The 20,536-nt window shown below is 33.8% G+C and overlaps 1 protein-coding gene across 1 annotated transcript; it reads right to left on the bottom strand.

The window, feature by feature from the left end:
* Positions 1-1,594: 1,594 nt before the first annotated feature.
* Positions 1,595-18,590, bottom strand: LOC129944999 (F-box/WD repeat-containing protein 7). Its single transcript, XM_056054656.1, has 8 exons — positions 18,390-18,590; positions 8,894-10,264; positions 6,965-8,806; positions 6,717-6,898; positions 6,424-6,649; positions 6,136-6,346; positions 4,565-4,736; positions 1,595-4,483 (listed from the first exon to the last, which is right to left on the bottom strand). Exons 2-8 carry the CDS (start codon positions 10,229-10,231, stop codon positions 4,372-4,374), a joined length of 4,083 nt encoding a protein of 1,360 aa, XP_055910631.1. The 5' UTR covers positions 10,232-10,264; positions 18,390-18,590; the 3' UTR covers positions 1,595-4,371.
* Between the last annotated feature and the right edge of the window lie 1,946 nt (positions 18,591-20,536).

Raw genomic sequence — 20,536 nt, 5'->3', positions numbered from 1 at the left:
CCTAATATTTAAAACATGTTCTATTGAGACCCCTATCTAACTGTAAAAAAAATCAGAAGGAAATTCGTGCTGCGGTAATGGAAAGTTGCCCCGTTTTAACTTCGTCAACTGTGAAGAGATTAATTGAAAAATTCATGGAGACAGGATCCGTTGGAGACGCCAAACACACTGTTCGTCCAAAAACAAGCCGTTCAAATGTGATTGTCGAAAAAAAAATGCATCCACAACGCGTGACTGTATGGTGTGGATTTTGGGCTGGAGGCATAATTGGGCCATATTTTTTTTGAAAATGATGCTGGTCAAGCAGTGACTGTTACTGGTGCTCGATATCGCGACATGATTACACAGTTCTTTCTGCCAAAATTGGATGATATTGATGTGTCCAATATGTGGTTTCAACAAGACAGTGCCACATGCTATACAGCGCGTGAAACAATTCAATTACTGCATGAGACATTTCCAGGTCGTGTACTCTCTCGTTTCGGTGATCGAAATTGGCCTCCTAGATCGTGTGATTTAACACCATTAGACTTCTTTTTATGGGGTTATTTGAAATCACAAGTCTATGTCAACAAGCCCACAACCACCCGTGCATTAAAGGAGGAGATTCAACGCTGCATCAACGAAATTCAGCCACATTTATGCAGAATGGTCATGGAAAATTTCAACAAAAGAGTGCGCATGTGCATGCAAAGCCGTGGAAGCCATTTGTCAGATGTGTTATTCCATACATAACCCTATCCTATGTACTTTACGAGTCAATAAAAATATAACTATTAAAAGACTAAAAACGGCGTTTTCTATTTAATTAAAATCTTGCGTTAATTTTGGGACACCCTTTATTATAATAAATACCCGATCTGTTTTATGAATTTAAAGATTCCGTTTGGTGGATTTTTTTTTCTTCCAATACCCTCAAATTCTGGGGGAAACTTTAGCATTACCAGTTTTCCTGTATTAATCCGACAAAAGCCTTTTCTTAAAATCGATTATTTCAACCAATCAGTGACTTACTTACATTAAATGGAGCTAAAAATTCTTTTTATTTCAAAAGAAGACAAACATTTAAAAATATGATATTTTGTTTTGTATTTGTTTATTACTCATTACTTGAAATTTGTTGTGTTGTTATTTTAGTTTTTAAAATTGTATTAAAAGAAATTTAATTGTTAATAATTATTTTCTTTCCATATTTTGTTTTTGTTGTTTATTTATAATTTGTTTGTTTTCATTTTTTTTTTTTCATTTATAAATTCTCTTTTATTTATTTTTTTTTTTGGCCAACTATAAAATTCAATTAAAAACATTTTTTAAGACTAAACAAAACGAAATAAAATGAATAATGTGTGAAAATTGTTAAAACATAAAATATTAAAATAAAGTGTTCCTAAAAACACAAATAACTAAAACAAAAATGTATTTCATTTATTTAATTTATGGAAATAAAAGTGTGTTGTTTTATGTAGTAATATTACAATGATTTTTGTTTTTTTGTTTGTTTACTTTTAATTGACTAACCATGAAATTAAAAAATAAAGTTGATTTTCTCATTTTATCAAACATCCTTTCCATAAGTTTTGTTTTTGTTTTATAATTATTTAATTTTATAATATGAAGGTGTATTGTTATTTTGTTTTTGTTTTTTTTTTATATAATTATGTTATGAAATAACCTAAAACTGATAATAATTAAAATAGTTACTATCAAATCAGTCTATAATTAAATATTAGAATTATCATATTTATATTTTACATTACTAAAAATTAATGCGAATCTTTTATTTTATATGTATACTTTTTTTTGTATTTTGTTAAGTTATGTTTTTTCATGTTTTTCTTTTTTCTTTTAATTTTTTTCCATGGCAATTCTGTGGCATATTATGTTTATACTTTCTTATGCATTTATATATTTTAATAACAATATATATGTTTATATTTTTACCAGCGGTTTTTTTTTTTGTTGTATTTTTATGTTTGTAGTTTTATTATAATTACTTTCTAATACTAGTGAAAAGATTAAAAAAAGACTCGGATTAACAGTATTATGTTTTGTTTATTTGTTGTTTTGCTATACACTTTGTGTTTTTTTAATGAAACAAAATATAGAATATAGGCGAATTAACCAAAAAATTAAACCACAAAATATAAACAAAAACCTGCATTTTGATCAAATAAATAAAAAGAAATATATTAATATTTGATCAACAAATTAAATATAACAAATATAAATTAACAGATTTTTTTTCTTTTTTTCTTTTGTAAAGTTTGGAAAAAAGAGTATCATCTAACGAAAACGAACGAAGGGAGGAAGCGCCACCAATTAAAATTTAATAACATAACAATTGTTTCTTTTTTTTCTTATTTGTGTAAATTAAATATATAAGGAAAATATATTTCAATTTTTCCATTTAAAAAGAAATGAAATAATATAGTTTGGGTTTAAGTGACCATTCTTTATGTAATCATAATTTTATTCTAGAAAAAAAAACTTTAAAAAATTATCTAAGAAAACAATAATATCGTTTTTCATTTGTTTGTTTGTTTCGTGGAAAAAAAAAAAAAAGTAAGGGGTTCTTTTCTTCGATGTATGTACCACAAAATTATAATAAACTATGAGTAGAAAGAAGTTTTATTGTTTGTACTTGATTCAGAGTTTTGTAAGACAAATAAAATTTGCATAGCATTGATTTCATTTTCTTTTAATTCAATTTTATGTCTGTTATACTCTTTTGTTACCCACTTGGTTATGATAAAGTCGAGAGGTTGCAATTTGTTTAGCTTTTCAATAAGAAATAAACAATTAAAATTCGTTTCGTCTATTTAAGATAATAGAGACTAAACATGAGTAAAGGAATAGGACTACAAAAAATAGGTTAAGTTAAACTGAATGTTGTGAACCTGTTAAAGAAAAACGGTTCCATACGGTTAGCAACTTTAGTTATATTTTTTTTTAATTTTTCTGTGTCTAAAAACAAAGCGAATTGCTAGTAAATATTGCCAACAGTCATCACAAACAATAAAGTAAAGTTTAAAATTGTTTAAATAACTGAAACACCACAACGGTGTTGAAACGAATAGTACTAAAGCTTAAAAACTGTGTAATTGAATGGAAGCCTTTCTTTTGATTATTTTAAACATCAAATGACAAAAAACAACAAACGATTGTTAAGAGCATTCTTTTAATAGGCTTTCCGCAAAATCCTTGTTTAAAAACACGCATACTCTAACTTAATCAAACATGAGCTAAAGTTTTATTTCTGAGTTAATTAAATTGTAATAAATTTACTTTAACCAAACTAAAATTAATATTTGATGTTTTTAAATTAATAAAATAGGTAAATAAATTCCCGGAAAAACTTATTAAAACCAATTATTCTTTGCACTTTGTATTGTTTATTTAATTCGAAGTTATCATAGACTCAGTGTGGCAGTACTTGTATATATGTTTTACAGACAAAAACAAAACAAACAATTTTCAATCCAATCAATCCGGAAAATCCTGAATTAAAATACATATTTGTTTAGGGACACAAACTACATCACAAGTCGCTTCTCTTCTTTAACCCACACTCACATTTTGTTTCTCTAACACATTTCAAAAACGATATTAAGTAACAAATTCAATTCGATTACAATAAAATTATGATTAATTAAAAAAATATACATACACATTATAATAGAAACAAAGATAATTTAATAGAACAAAAAAAAAGTTAATTACAAAAAGGAAACCTACAAATAAGTGTGAAACTTAATTAAGAGTTTTTTTTTGTTTTAAAGTAATATTAATAATAATTATAAAGCTTTGATGCGATCTGTGTGTAATTTTCTACAAACAAAATTTAATTAAATACGAAATTAAAAAAAAGATGGTTCTAAGCACTAGACAGACATACGGTTTTGTGTTTGTTTGATTTTGTTTTTTTTTTTTTTTGTATATTATAAAAACAAGTAAGGACTTTAGTAACTAGAGTTCTACTGGGAGGCTGTCAACGAACCAACAAATGAACGTAACAAATATAAAATAAAAAAATACGCATTACATTTTCACGTTGCTGCTGCTGCTACTACCGCCGACCGCCGCCCTAATAAAGCATTAGATACCAGTTCTACCGTATTTTTGTTTGTTTGTTTTTGTTATTGTGTTTGTTTGCATAATTTAAGGTTTGTTTTCTTTTCATTTTTTTTACAACACAGGTATACAATAATAATTAAGTCTCAATTTGTTACGTTCTTGAATAATTTTAGTTTGTTATGTTACTTTTTTGCTGTTTGCCTTTTGCGAACTTTAAAAAAAAAACACATTCTTTTTGCAAAAGAACTGCTGTGCGGTATTGGATTATATGCGCGACATTACTTTTACTTAACACTCTTATGAACATTTTACGCAGGCACCTTCAACATCAAAATCTAAGACCATTAACTTGGTTTCCTCTGTGCCATTGCGTGAGCCAACTGCACAAATTAATTTCGTATCATTTGCTCTGAAAAAAAAGGAATAATAAAGTTTAAAAATTAGTTTTTAGGTTCGATTTTTGTGAAAGTAAATAATGTTTGTAACTTACCGTATACGCCACACAACACCACCAGATCCGCCAGAGTCTAATGCAACGAGATTTCTTATGAATTCACCAGTTTTGACATCCCATAGTTTTACAGTGCCATCATCTGAACTTGTGATCACAAATCTTGAATTGAATTGAAGACAAGTCACTGCCGACTGATGTTTATTTGGACCTGTTTAAACAGAAAATAAATACAAAATTTATATTTAATGAAGGTTTCAAGTGTTTAGATAGTAATTTTAATAAAGAAAATTGAACTTTTTTTTGAAAGAAACACTCACAGACAAAATAACCCAACCGTCTGCATTTAAGGCACCCTATCTCTTAAGATTCACTATGATTTCTGACTATTTGTTGTTTTGTAAATTCTAAAACATTTAAAACTGTGTCAATAAACTTAGCAGGCTCTTTATAACTATTAGGCGATTCTCGGAAAAAAAAAGCCGTCGCGTCGATGGATTTCAACTCCAAATGATCGCTTTGTAGTCGGGAACATACCTGGTTCTCAAGCTGAAACATGTCTTTTGGTTCTCAAACTGAAGCATGTCTTTTTGAGGTGAGCAATGTTAGTCTGAGTGATCCCATCAACATCAGAAGCAGGTTTGCATAATTAAATATCAGAGCTTTCCGACCAGTTAGAGATATCGCCACAAAATGGCTCCACAAACAAATACATTGTTTATCTTGGAGAGTCAATAATAGTTTGGAGAGGCATTAGCTATAGAGAGAGATAGAGGCAGTGGGAATGGTGAGATATGTGTACGTAGAAAACGTTTGCCAAAATCATGTGATAAAATTATCACCATTTTTTATTAATCCACACCACCACTACAAAATTTTTGTAACTACTTTACTGAGGTCACAATTGCAGTTTTGCCATTGCCTTCACGCTCTATTGAGCATATTGGACACAAAAATTTGGAGAACATATGCCCTTCCACTTTAGGAGAGCTTAAGACAGTTCCAAGAGAAGAGTGGTAAAATATCTTTTAGTAAGATTTTTAGGGCATAAACTGACGGATTTTCAATGCGATTGGATTCGTTTTAATCATTTAACTAAATTTCTAATAACAAACAGTTAAATAAAAAGTTATCAAAATTTTTTTTTTTGTGTTAATTCTTTAACGAATATCAAATTTTGCTTTCAACATTATTTACACGTAATGTGGTCTAAACTACTTGGCTTCTTTAAATTTACAGAAATACGAAGTGGCCAGTTAAACGCGCCTGCGAGTTTATTTTGTGTGTAGTTTATTGTTATGAAATTTTTTATGGAATGACCATGGATCGTCAAGCCAAAAATCGCCTTTTTTTCTGTTGCTACTGTGTTTTTGGCGTTTGCTTTAAAAACTCATAAATGTCCTTAAAAATTTAATCTTTTAAAATAATTATTTTTTAATGTCTTGAATCATTCACATCCCTCACTATGTTTTTTACTCAAAAAGATCAGGACGTAAGCTCTTGGGATTAACGAAAACAAGAAGCGAGCACACGACATATTTTATTTGACCTTCACCAGATTAGAACGCTTGAGCTCAAAAACCACAATAAAACAATTTTTTTAAATTTACCTGAAAGTGTCTGCAAACATTGGCCATTAGTGATATCCCAGACTTTGACTGTTGAATCGGCATTACCCGATACAAGGATATTCTGTCGCAACTCCATGCCGGATGTTAGACTTTGATGTCCCATAAGCGTATGTTTACAATTGCCAGTTTCTACATCCCATACGCGAATCGATGTGTCCAAAGATCCAGATACAACATGAATTCCATCAAACTATACAAAAAATAACACAAAATAAAGAATTTATAAATAAATTTAAAAAAAAAAAAAAAAAACAATTATAAACTTACTTGTAACGAATATACGCGGTTCGTATGACCTTGTAACGTATGAAGACATTCCTGACGTTCTGGGTGCCAAATTTTCACCATATAATCATAGGCACCGGAAACAATAAGTTTCCCATCATATTGCACACATCGAACAGCGGCTAAATGTCCAACTAGAACATGCAAACAATTGCCACGTTCAATGTCCCAAACACGTAGTGTTGCATCCCGTGAGCCACTTACAACTCTAAAAAAATAAAAGAAATTTATTAATTATACGAATACGGTTTGGTAATTAGTTTTTTTTTTCTTACTTTTTGCCATGTAGATGCATACACCGCACAGTTGAGGTGTGTCCCAACAGTGTGTGCACACACTCTCCCGTTTCCATATCCCAAACCTTCAACGTTCTGTCCGTACTGCCAGAAATAATTATATTGCCAGACATTTGGGATGACCAAACTCCTCCGGTGTGACCCACCAATGTGCGCAGACACTGTTTCGAAAAGAAAGAAAATCAATCAAACACAAGTCAAGAATAAAATTGCATTCATTTTCTTACCCTTCCGGTGACAGCAGACCAAACTTTAAGTGTATTATCATCTGATCCAGAGACAATTCGATTTCCTGAGAATTGCAAGCAAGTTATGACGTGATCGTCGTGACCTTTCAGAACTTTGGGTTCTCGAATGGGACGCGAACGCCAATTCATTTCGATGATGTGTTGGCGCATGTAGGCCGCCTTCCATGGCGATGCAATTGGAGGCATGTTGCCAGCGCGGCCACGTTTCGGGCGATCTGTCTTCGGCTCAATCAGTATTTGTGCTTTGCGACATTTTTCCTTCCACAAAAGGTTATCATCGCACAGGAATCTCCAGCTGCGACACGTCTGCGCTGCTCTAAGCAGATCCGTTGGATCTAAATAGGCTAGAACTTGCAGCGCTAGTTCGCGTGGCAGCAGAGAAATGAAGTCTCTCTGGAATTGCGGTTCGATAACTTTCATCATATGACGAACTTGTGTCGGCTCGCAATGTTCAATCAGTCTATCGACGGCTAGTAGCCGCTCAGCGTGCGACCATCGCTGGAATTGCACTAGCCAATCTTGAAGCTCTGGCGGGGGATTATCTCTTGTGGGAATCAAAGACCTAGGAGTACGTCGTCCCAATGGGGTTGAGGGACTCGGAATCAGCATGAGTGTTTGCGAGCTGCGAGGCGTTGAAGAATAATCATATGCAATACGCTTCCGTCCGCTGTCGCTCAAAAAGTGATCAGCATCTAGAAGACGACTTTCGTTGAATTTCCGTTTTCGTTGAAGGCCCGTGAATTCAGGGGACATGCTATGCTCATGCGAAAGAGTGTCCTCAGAAATCGAAACCATCTGTATGTAGCTCGAGAGCTCAACATCCTTCGACAGGGCATCCTCCGAAAGCAAGTCAGACGTATCGCGCTTTTCTCGCTGATTGGAAAAACTATCCTTATGGCATGTGCACACCTCGTCGTCGGATCCCTCATCGCAATCGGCCCAAGTTTCCTCATCGAATTCGTTATCCAATGGCAAAGCATGATCAAGATACGGAAACTCTGTCACTCGCCGTCCTTCGTGGTTCAGTTGCTGGTTGGATTCTTCTTGTTGGAAATTTGAATGACTGTTGCTGTTTATGGCGAAAAGAGGTGAAGCTGCAGGTACCAATTTATCCTCGACTGCTGCATTTCCAGAACCAGACACAGATACCGTTGCAAGATCGTCGCATTGCAAATTACTCGTGTTATCTTTTCTCAGAGAATTGCGTAGATATTTTAAGGCCGAGTACTGACAACGTGCTGAGGAGGATGTGGTTGCAATATCATCTTCATTTATACACTCGCCACCAAGCTTCTGCTGCAGCGTATTGATTGTTTCAATAGCTTTCTTGAGGATCTCTTCTTCAGAACTAAGGCATACTATTGGTTGTGTCTGTTTGGATGCACGCGACAGGGAATGACTGGATGAGGTATTGAACGAATGCTCGGACAAGCTTTCATTTGAATTTGGATTCGATAAGATCTCAACAAGCTTCTTGGCGGGATTATCATGGAGTGTTGTTCGCAAATTTAGCGGCGATGAGGACGAATCGGTGCCTGCTGACGAAGCTGATTCCGGACCAGGGTTGCATGATTCTGGATCATGTTGGTGTTGTACTTTATGGTGATAATTATCATTTGTCGTTGAACTATTGTTGCAGCTTTCTGACTGATCCTTGCTTTCAGTTGGATTCTGTTCTTGACTCTCTTCTTCTCCATTTGTAACCGTGCTTTCTGGATGATTTAGGCTAGTGGTAAGATTTATCTTGGCAGTTGATTTGGTTAATCTGCTTTTGTAATGCCTGCTACTGGTCGGTGTTGTTGAATGGTCTTTGTAGGTGCACTAAAAACATTATAAATTACAACACATTAATGTTATGTTTAAACTTATTTAAATTAAACTAAAAAAGAGACAGCAGAAAACACTTACCTTACTATCTGATGAAACTACTCGCTGTTGCTGGTTATTAGCATTTTGCGCATTTAGTTGAACTAATTCTAATTTAAGTCTATCATTCTTTGCTAACGAACTAGATTTTAAAATAATTCCACCGGTGAGTCTTTGTTCATCCTCAAAGTCTCGACGTTCAATGGCGTCCATTGATTGCACATCATTGTCCGCGACATCTGCTCCAATCCCAACTTCAACCCCCACCCCAACATCATTTATTTCATTCTTAACTTTATTACCAAATGGATGGTAGTCAATGCTGATGTTTTTGAAACGTAGTGCCATACTTCCACTTGCGGCTGGATGCGCATCCATATTATCAACATTGCCACCTTCATACTGAGATTCACCATAGAAATCGCACAATCCGCCTCCGACTCCAATTCCTACTGTACTTCTGCCACTTTTCGAATTACCCGCATCATCGTCATCATCGATGATACCATCGGCATTCATGACAGATTTCAGCAAGTCATTGAGTATTCCTTCCTTTTTTAAAATTCCACTAATATTGCTGCTATTATTACTACTTAAACATTCTGCGGTCTTACTAATGCTAATATTTCTATGGATTGCTAGAGGGTTACTATCGTTGCTGCTGTTAGTACTGCTGGTGCTGTTGTTCCGCTCGTCATCGCAGCAATCCTCTGAAGACATGAGGAACTCATCGCTAAGTCTTTTTGGTTTGGCCTTTTCGTAATCATGACTGTTAACGCTAACTATTTGCTCATCGATAACTGGCGTCTCGAGGTAAATGCCCACCACTCCAACTCCACCAGTGCTCGCTGTCATCGTTGTATCTTGGCATAATCGCCGATTATGATCTTGTATCACTTGGACTACATTCGTAGATGATGGTGGCGCGACGACGGTTTTATCGTCATCGTTTTTGCTGTTGCGGTTGTGGCGCTGCAAATCAACAATGGGTGTGGTTATATCATCACTTGAACCCGATCGGCTATCATCTTCGTCTTTGAACAGCGCCATATTCTCAGCGGCAGGAGTCGACATAGATATGCTGCAACCTCGACCTTCACCATCTTCGGTTAGATTTTCATAGCTTTTGTAGATTTTCTTATCACTTAATTTGTTATTGTGTTTTGTCTGCAGCTGAAGCTGTAAATCTTTGGACGACATTTGCGGCGATCTTGAGTTAGAAGAGAGCGCCCCAATTGTTTTGGATTTATCCGCCAATATATTTTCTGGTAATGGTGATGGTACTGATGGTGATGGGGATGCTGCCGTCAGTGAATTGATGATCCTCGAATGGCAAGCAGTTGACTCAATATCAGCAGACTGAACACATGTTTTTTCCATAATATACGTAAAAGGAGAGGTGTGTGTTTAAATCTGTAACCAAAAATCAAAGCAATGACGGTTACTTTTTGTTTGTAAAAATACGAGTTTTTTGCTTTTAGTTTTTTTTTTCTTATTTTTGCAAACAAAAGGAGGAATTTTTCAAACCTCCTGCTGCTGCTGTTGTAAGTTGGTGTCCCACACAAGAAACACGACTGACTAGAGAAGAGATAACTCCTCTTGCAGGCCGATTTTCTTTTTTACTTTAAAAAGAAGACGATACAGTATTGTAATTTGATACTGAGTGTGCACAAAGGAGTTTACGCAAAAAACAAATACGAAGAAGTTACTGAGGAGCAGAGACTACCACTACAGGAAATTGTATATATTCTCTCTACCTACCTACCTACCACCAACCAGCACCACTGGATTGTCGGTAAGAATCTGTGGCTCACAAAACATTCACACATAAATCTTCTTGTCATTATTGCCTCTCTACTTCATGCTTCCCTTTCCTCCTCTTCTAGATAGATAATGAATAGTTGCCGAAACCATAATGTAAAGAATATATACATCTCAAAAAAAAAAAAAAAAGATTCAACACTCTCTCATCTCATCGAACATCTTTTGGTTTTTAACCCCTGAAGTCATTCCCTTCTACCTGGGAATTTTCAAAAAGATCATCCCTCCTTCTTACAAGTTCATTTCGTCTGGCCTGGCCTGCTCTGGTCTGGGTTCGCTGAGCTGCGATGCGATGCGCTGGCTGAGCTGATGCGCATACTTACACTATGACTTCACTATATACCTATAAAATCTTTGCCTGAGAAACCAACTAACCGATCGATCCAACGAACGACCCAAACCCGACACAGCCACACACAGGAAAGTGAAAAGAAATGCAAAAAAAATTATCATTCTTCATGGGGTCATTCATTTGCAGGTAATTGATTTGATCGAAAATTTTCAAAAATGCATTAGCATTTGTCGAGAGAGACCCTCTTTATGTTTTTTTTTTTTTTTAACTTTTTATTTGATGAAGTGGCAAATTTTTTCAATAGATACGAGAAATTAGGGGCAACAAACGTTTGCGATGCATTTTCCCATGAAATTTAGTGGAACCTTTAGTGTGCTGTGCTGGATGGATGGTAAAATTCCAAAGTCGTAGGTCTCTTGGGAAATTTGATTTAAATGCATTGGTATTTGTAATCCGATTTGTGATCAGGTGCACGGAAGAAGGAGTGAGAGAAGAGGATTTACATGATGTCATGAGAAACCGGGTTTTTTTTTTGAATGTTTTGAGCGCATTGTAATAGTTTAGTGGGCGTAAGAATAATTAAGTGAACTATACTCGTGACAGGTAGGTAAAGTGTTGAAGAAGGTGTTTAATGACTTACTGATTTTTGCAATACCTTTAAGTATTTCCAAGTACCTATTTATTTTAATCAAGCCTCTTCAATCGGTTTCAGTCATAAAATTTTAAATTATAAACTCTAAAAAAAACTTAAACATTTTTTATAATCACAGCATGAGATTAAAACTGGTTTGGAAATGTATTGGTGTAGCTGAATAAGCTAGACAAGCACAACAATGTCTAATATTAGGTAAATTTAATGCCAAATTCACCAAAGACACAGATATCGGGGACATTAACTATTAGAAAATAAAACTAAGTAAGTCTCTCAATGCAACTAGTTTAAAGGGCACCTTTTGAATAAGTATTTTTATCTAGTCTTTTAGGGGGCGTTACTTCAGTACAATAAAAATCTGTAAAGTCGGTCTTTCGTAAAGGATTTTTAACTTGCTTTTGATGATTTTCTGAATATTTTTTTCTGGTTGCTTAGTATAAACCTCAACATTTATTCACCTATTTCTAAGTTACGTATTTCAGACATCCATTTATTCTCTCTTGAAACAAAAGTAGTTTAATGATCAAGATAAACATTATAAGTCTTAAAAAAAAAAACTATGAGAAAGAGCAGAAAGAGATACGCTTGACGCTACAATATTAAAAAAGAGGGTCCGATACAATACTTTTTCTTTTAAATTAATTTTCTCTGTGGCATAAGGCTACGCAGTTTTCAGTTTTAAACATTATTATTTTTCTTGGCACAATTTTGAACCATAATTTCTAACTTTAGAGTACATGAATGCGTTCAGTCAGATATACTGTAATTTTCTGTTTCTTTCTTTCTACTCAAAACTTGAACCTTCAATACTCGAACAACTTTACGCCTTTTTTCAATACTGATCGTTACCATCTGATACTCACACGATACGTACACACAAGTGAAAGAGAAACAAAACAAAAAAAATATCTTAACAGGTGAACCACCGACCGGAAATTACAATTAAAGTGTATTGACTGTTGGTATCCGCATCAAATTTGTCACGATGTTCTTCTACGTGACATTCACATCGATTTTAGAATGAAATGAATAACAACAAAACAAAAAATCGATTTCAAAATTTAATGGTAAGGGTCTAAAAATAAGTTTAACTCATGCGTAATACAACAAACCAAGGAGTTTCTTGTTTTATGATCAAGTAGCGCATATCCGCACCGCGTGCATTGCAACGCTTTGAATACGTTGCATGAGATTTATATTGGTAAAAATATGGATGGTGCGATCTATATATTGCCCTTTAGAGCCGTACATGATTGACCTTGTAGTCAATCCCAGTAAGAATATGAAAATATGTAAAATAATAGAAAGTCAATTCAGGTTCTAATAAAACACAAGATTTTAAAATGCTGGGTTCTAACTATGATATGGTACCTTAGAATAATTATCTCAACATCCTTTCAAACCAAACATCTCTCAGTATTTGGAAAGAGGAAAGGTTTCTGATCATTACCTTTTTTTTGGTTTTGCATAATGTTAAGTGATTTCATATCGTGTTGCTTAATTCAATAACCCTTTTAAGAAAAAGTAATTGCTAGATATTACGGAAGGGGGAAGACGGAAATTTTGTTTTAATGTCATTCTCGATGCAAGTTTGATGGGTCCTACAGATTTTCACACGGCGCATGAATAGATTTGAACTGTCATAACTTAGTTTTCAAAGGCTGTAGATTATAAAATGGATGTCAATTTCACAGTGACAACACTATTTTATTGAATTAAGGAAGATGGAGTGTTTTTTTATTATTTTAATGTCACTTGAACTTTTGTAAGGAATTGAAGTACTGGATATAAGTTCACGTTGATACGCAGGCGTCTAAGGAATTTCTTTGCTCCAGAAAACAAATCGAAAACATCTACCGTGAGCCCTTCATGTTACATAACGAAGTTAGGGAATTTTAATTCTTGGTATCAGAAGGTTGGGGCTACAAAGCATTTTACGGTTTGGCTTCCTGAAATGACACATTATCAAGATCAAGCATTTTCTTTTCTAGCAATCCCTCCAGGACTCTGCAGACCCTCATTTCAAGTATGATAATCCACAACTTAGGAGCAAATGTAGTAATGCTGCAATGAGTTTATAAAAACTTTAAAAAAAAAGTCAGGAAATAAGATATAAATTTAAATCTTATTGAGTTTTTAGATCTATACATTTGGCTTTATGTGTCAAAAAAGAAGTACAAACTAAGGGTGATTTTTTAGCTATTATCTTTTTGGCAACACTGGTTTAAACAGCTGATGCACGTTTCGTGTTTTGTTTCACTGTCAAACATCTTTAGTTTGGTCTATAAATTAACCATGAATCGTCTTACAAAATGCGTGCACTGTTAAGAAAGTTCATCCCTTTTTCCATTGTATGGTCAGTTTAATCGACCCAATGAAGCGGCTATTAGGGGCTATTGTGACTAAATTTCGCACCAAATTTACATTGTTGGACATAAAACCATCAACACGCTTACGTAGAGTGCGTATGGAGTGAGTACTGAAGCAAATATTGCAGTTGTATCGGCAGGGTTAAAGATGACCATCAATTATCGATTCGCAGCAATTGGGCCTCTGTTACTCAACAACGTAAACAAATTTGCGGAAGGATTTAAGTGTGATGCCTTTCAAAATACAGCTGGTGCCAGAATTAAAGCCGAACGACTTACTGCAAAGTACATTTTTGGTAAATGAGCTCTTGGAAAGTTGGCTTAAGATCCACGTTTTTACCGAAAATTGTGTTCAACGACGAAGCTCATTTTTGTCTCAATTTGTACGTAAATAAGCAAAGTTGTCGATTTTGGAGTGAACATCAGTCAGAAGCATTGTAAGAGCTACCAATGCATCTAAAACAAGTCACAGTTTGGTGCGGTTTATGGGCTGGTGGCATCATTGGACCGTACTTCTTCAAAGATGATGCGATTCGTAACGTAACTGTGAATGGTGAGCGCTACCGTGAGATGATATCCAACTTTTTCTGCCCAAAATGCAAGAGCTTGACTTGCATGACAAGTGGTTTCAACTAGACTGTGTCACATCCCACACAGCATGCGCCACAATGGACTCATTGAGAGGCAAGTCCGGTGAACATTTTATTTCACGTTCGGGACCGGTCAATTGGCCACCTAGATTGTGCGATTTAACGCCTTTGGACTATTTTCTGTGGGGCTATGTTAAAGCTCATGTCTATGCTTCCAAGCCCGTTTCAATTGACGTATTTGAAGACAACATTTAAGCATTTATTCGTGAGATACCGGCCGAAATGTTTAAAAGAGTGTGAGAAAATTCGACTAAGCTGATGTGTTTTTATGTGTTTTTTTTTTAAACTTTCCTATAGCTTTTAAAAAATAACCCTCTAAATGTCCGTGGATGGATAATGCGATGGATTAAACTTAATTATGCCCTTGAGCGCATTTCGACTTTTAGATATTAGCTGGGGACATAGCGGAGCAATTGAGCACTGAACTGGTTTTAATGTTGTTTCTTTTTTTGTTAAATAAAATGTTATCCATGAGCAAGTTAGGAACTTAAGAGCTCATGGCTCGGCAAACAAACAAAGCAACAAAGTTGCTTTTTGATAACAACTTTTTTCAATGCGGCTAAAAGACAAATTGCATTTGATTACTTATGCCATTTTTTAAACAAAGAAGATTTGTCATTGGAAAAGTTACCAATGTGGAGAATTATTTATAATTGCAATTATTCTCCAATAAAAACAATTCAAAAACATAATAAACAAATTAAAAAAAAAAAAAACAGATGTAAAAAATCAATAATTGGTAAGCATTTTCCTAAAATAAAACATTAAGATTTTAATTAAGTAAAATAGATTTATTTTTATTTATGGCAACGCTCCGAAATCCCCAACCGGGCATCTTAAAACCAAGCAGCAAGGTGTAGTCAGTAAAAACTGAAAATTCTCTTTTACGGATGGGTCCAAAACCTCAGAGAATATAACCTTAGCAATCACAAATGAAGACGAAACCTTTTGGATTACTTCCTAAAAACCGCATCAATTTTACCTGCTGAAGCCTTTTTCATTTTTACTGAAATTCAAGAGGCTTTAAAAGAATGAAATAAGCAGATTATATGTACAGATAGTCTCTCTGCGATCAAAGCTGTCAAAATGCACAACATCCGCTCCTTATTGGTAGATTCAAACCATCACATAAAACTAATGTGGACCCCTGGACACCTTGGCATCGGTTGCAATGAGCTTGCGGATAAAGCCGCCAGGCTTGTAAGCAAGTCACCAAACTACCTCTATAATATTTACACCAAGAATGGCAAACAAGAAAAAGAATGGAGAATATACAATAACTACTATGCGCGGGTGGATCCAACGATCCCTACAAACGACTCCGACTTGGCCATACGTCTGCCACCCACCTCCACCTCCTCAAAAAAGAACCTCCTCCTATTTGTCCTACCTACAATACTACATCTGACCTCCAACACCTGCTCCAAAACTGCAACAGAACAAGGCCAATCAAAGAAATATTCTAAATGGAAACGAATTCATCCAAACGCTGAGATACCCAAGTTTGCCAAATATAATTAAGATCAATGATATTCTCTTAGGCGGTAGGCCTTTGCAGCCAGAAGCTCAATAATTTTATATTAGCATGTAATTTATTACTTGTTTAATAAATATATAATAATAATAAAATCCTACATCTACCCAAAAATATTGCTCAATGAGACATTTGGCGCAAACTTTCAGTAGGTATTTGCAAATATTCACCATCCTTGTCTTAGGAAACATTTTTCAAGTTCCCTATATTGCAATGGAGTTAGTAAAAAGAGAAGTACAAGTAAGTATCTTTTCTATATAAAACACATTCAACCCTTAATTCTTTCATTTTAGTCTAATCGCTATAATAGAATATAAAGGGGAGGTTTGAATTCTTTACTATAGCCAAAAATGGGGTCTTTTAGAAAGTATGAACACCAAGGAAAAGACTATTTTACTCGGATACAAAGAAGCTCAACCCTTAAGTTATAGATCTTAACTATGTGAGCAGAAAAATCGCTTATTTTTTAAGCATTTCATTTAAGTTTAATACTGTAGCAACATTTCAAACAAAGTTTGTCTTGTGGTTTAGAAAGTTTGAATGCGTGGAAAGAATTATTTCTTTTTTTTCTGGGTTTAGTAAAAGATCTAGACACGGGTGGCTCTATGAAGTACAATCTTAGTTCTTAGTTCTTCAAACTTTCGTCAGTAGTTTGAATTCAAATTGTATACAAATTGTCCTTGGCTGTGAATATTACTTTGTTGTTTCACAAAAACAAAAGAATCAATATGAAATGTTTGTTTTTGTAACTTTGAACAAACCTAACTCGAGCATCTCGAATGACTTTTGTTTTTGTGATGATTTAAATTATACAATCAATAAAAATACAACAAATCCATTTGGATTTACACGTACCTACTTAGTATATCGAAAAATTATTTAATAACAACGAGTCATCCGAAACAAATAATAGACAATAAAGAATATATTTTTTCAATTCAACAGAAAGAAATCAAACTCGAAGTGTTCACAAAATAACAAACAAATAAAATAGGTACACCTTTGCCCTTGGTGTGCAGTGTTCACTTTCCATTGCAACGAAAAATGTTTAGATGTACAAACAACAACAAAATTCTGTCTGTCGCATTGATTCCATATCCAAACCGAACCCACGTTCGTCATGGACAAAATTCAATTAAAAAATAGCAGAGGTGGTTAGGTGGGTCCTCGTGTTTTCTTGTTGTATTTTTGTCACTGGCCTGACCGTGAGATCTTGATTAAAGTTCTCGCTTCGTCGTATTTTTTTTCTTGTACCCTATCTCACTTATTAAACCTCGATTGTGCCAAAATTTATGTAACTTTTGGGTACACAATACAACAACAAATTGAAAAAAACACACTTTTTAGATAAGGAAAAAAACAATACGGTCACTTTGTTTAGCTAGTGGAGCTCCAGAACTCAATGGACAACAGATGTTGCCTTCGTCTTATATTCTTCGTTCTTGAGGATCAAAAACTATATAAAAAAAATTACAAAGAAATAGAAATTTTCTTTTCTTCTGAAAATGAAAAGGTTAAGCACGCGATTTTTTTTTTCTTTTTTTTTAGATTGAGGTGTGCTGCGCCCACTTAAACGCTAAATGGATGATGAACAGAACTGAAGACGGAGAAGAAAACACTTGCCCAGCTAAAAAACTATACAAACGTTGAACGTAGGATGCAGTATATTCTCGGTGGATTCGTCTAATAATTAAATTACACATTGGAATAAAACTTAAACCAATTATACACGAATATTGTATATAATTTAATTACAAATTAAACTTTTCGCCTCGTTGATGATAGAAAGAAAAATTATGCACACACAGCACAACACACATGATTTTCATTCAGATTCAGAGGAATGCAGCAGCAGCAGCAGAAGTAGAAGCAGAAGCAGAAGCACAAGGCACAAGTAGCACCAATAGAAGAGCTTTGGTTGGTAAAATTTTAAGTTTTCGTTTTCACTTAATTTAATTTTTGATTTGTTGCAATGCTTAAGATAAAATGCACTTTGTAAAATTTCCAAATTTACAACAAATGCTATGAAGTTGCATTTGCAAGGAACGTTTTCTTTTTCTTTTCTTTTTTTTCATTTTTGAAGAATTCTTCTTTTGTTAATTCTCTGGTAATGCCTTCCCTTTCTTATGAAAAGCAGAAGCAAGAACTTTTATTTTATATTGTAACCTCGACGGCAATTTTTTTTTTTGGGAGATTCTCAAGTTAATTTTGTGGATTTACCTTTTTCGTTTTTGAATTATTGAATGGTTTATTGTTCAATCATGACAATGTGGTTTATGTTTTTGTAAAATTTTGTTAACTTACACTCGCGTGATTGAAATTAATTGAGTTTAAATATTTTTCTTTATCAACGCAACCGAACGAGATGTAAAATATATTTAACCAGCCATTTACAAAAAAAACCAGAGCCAGACAGTAGGTAGTAGGAGATGGAAACTTGTTTTTTGGTTTTAGTACACACAACAATGGTGGGTATGTCATTGCCATGAAGTTTTCAGTTGGTTTTTTAATTGTCTTAAGGGTGTACGTGCATTTTGACGTGCTGAAGTGATTTATTTGTCGGTAATGCAGTTTTAAGTAATTTGGGTGCTGTTTATGCTGGATGCGCATGTGGCTGTGTTTTGTTTCTGCAAAAGGTAAACGATTTATATGTTTTAGTAAAATATAGAAAATAAAAATATGATATGAAGACCGTCACATGTTTAATTGTTTAGCATTTGGCAAAAAATACATCAGAAAATTGAAGGGAGATAGTACCAACACTCGATTTTATTTTTCTTAAAAATTGGAGGTTTATGTTATATAATTTTTATAAGCACATACAGCCAAATTAATACAAAAAAAACCTTTATTCTGCGAGTTTACTAAACCAGGGAATAAGAGTTAAGCTGCGAGTTGAAATGTTCAATAAATTAAACCAAAATGTCCGATGAAAAGTAAAGTGACGTTTATCAAAAATCCCTTAAGAAAATCTACTACAATAAATACGATTCCTGTTGGGTTGTTTGAAATTTCACAAAGTTAGGTAGACTTGGATTTTTTCGAATAGATTTTGACAGAAAATTATGATAATTAGTAAACGCATCTGGGAATTGTCTTGATTATTTGTTTTTGTCAAGATTATTATAATTTTTTAATTGTTTGTATTGTGTCTCTGTTTTCTGGTTCGCTTTTATTTATTTAAATGAATAATAAAAAGGAATATGTCCATCTCTTGTGTCCCCATATAGGTCATCTTCAACAACCGCAATAAATTGTCTTATATTTTCTTTTACAAACTTTGCACTGGACATACCTTGTTTAATATTTTTCTTTTTCGGTTGATGGCTGATTATCCAATAAGTTGAAATAGTTTAAAAACTTGTCAAACCAAACACATGTTTACAAAATTAAATAAGCAATATTAATTTTTTTTTATTTCGAATACAAATGACATATTTGGATCTAATACACCTTCTTTGGTGGTTTAACTTAGTAAACGTCACTTAGTGGGAATTTTTTTTATTCATAACATTTTGAATTTAGTTCATGGAGTAAGACCAAACCCTTCACTATTGGACGTTTATTATTTTGGCTGTAAGACTTTAGTTATGACTTTTTGTGTTTTATTATAATAAGATAAAATCATTTACATTATCCCATCAATTTAACTCACTTTCTCTCATCAAAAACGAAGTTTCTCCTTCCTCTCCTTTTATTTAAAAACATATCAGATATCACCAAAAAAACAACACATTACGAATAGCAAAATGCTTGTAAATGTTCTCTAGCAGGCGATTTATGTAGTAAAACTGCAAAATTTTGAAAATCTCTAGGTCATTCATCAACTTACTAAAATTGCATGTTCCACTCGATTATTAAACATATCACCAGCATGGTGATTTGTTGAAGCCAATTACTTATGACGATGTAGATCCAAGAAATAAAATTTCATAAAGCTATCTCTATTTTTTTTATGTTAGTTTACTTTTCAAACATTTTCCTCCACTTGTCTTAAAACTACATATCACACTTCCTTACCATTAACCATACAAAAAAGCCATCTATCCAGCAGAATAAAACTAAATGTTGGGTTTTAAAACTTAGCCAGATTAAAGCCGGGAACCCAAATTATTGGGTTGTTATGTGTTAGAAGAAAACACATATGGATCATTTTTCATAATAAAACACAGCTATTATATACAATGTGATGTTTTTCGTTTTCGGTGAGTACATAGTCTAAATGTGATATAACATAAATTAATCACTACTTACTGGATTCATTTGATTTCGAAAACAGTTTGGCTTCACTTTTTTAGAACAACCCAATTAAACTACGTTATTCCTACGTTACATTACTACCTGTCAAAAATGTCATTACGTTTTTC

Source organism: Eupeodes corollae, chromosome 2 (genome assembly GCF_945859685.1).
Source record: "Eupeodes corollae chromosome 2, idEupCoro1.1, whole genome shotgun sequence".
In the NCBI taxonomy this organism is placed as follows: Eukaryota; Metazoa; Arthropoda; class Insecta; order Diptera; family Syrphidae; genus Eupeodes; species Eupeodes corollae.
This window is presented reverse-complemented; position numbering and strand designations above follow the sequence as displayed.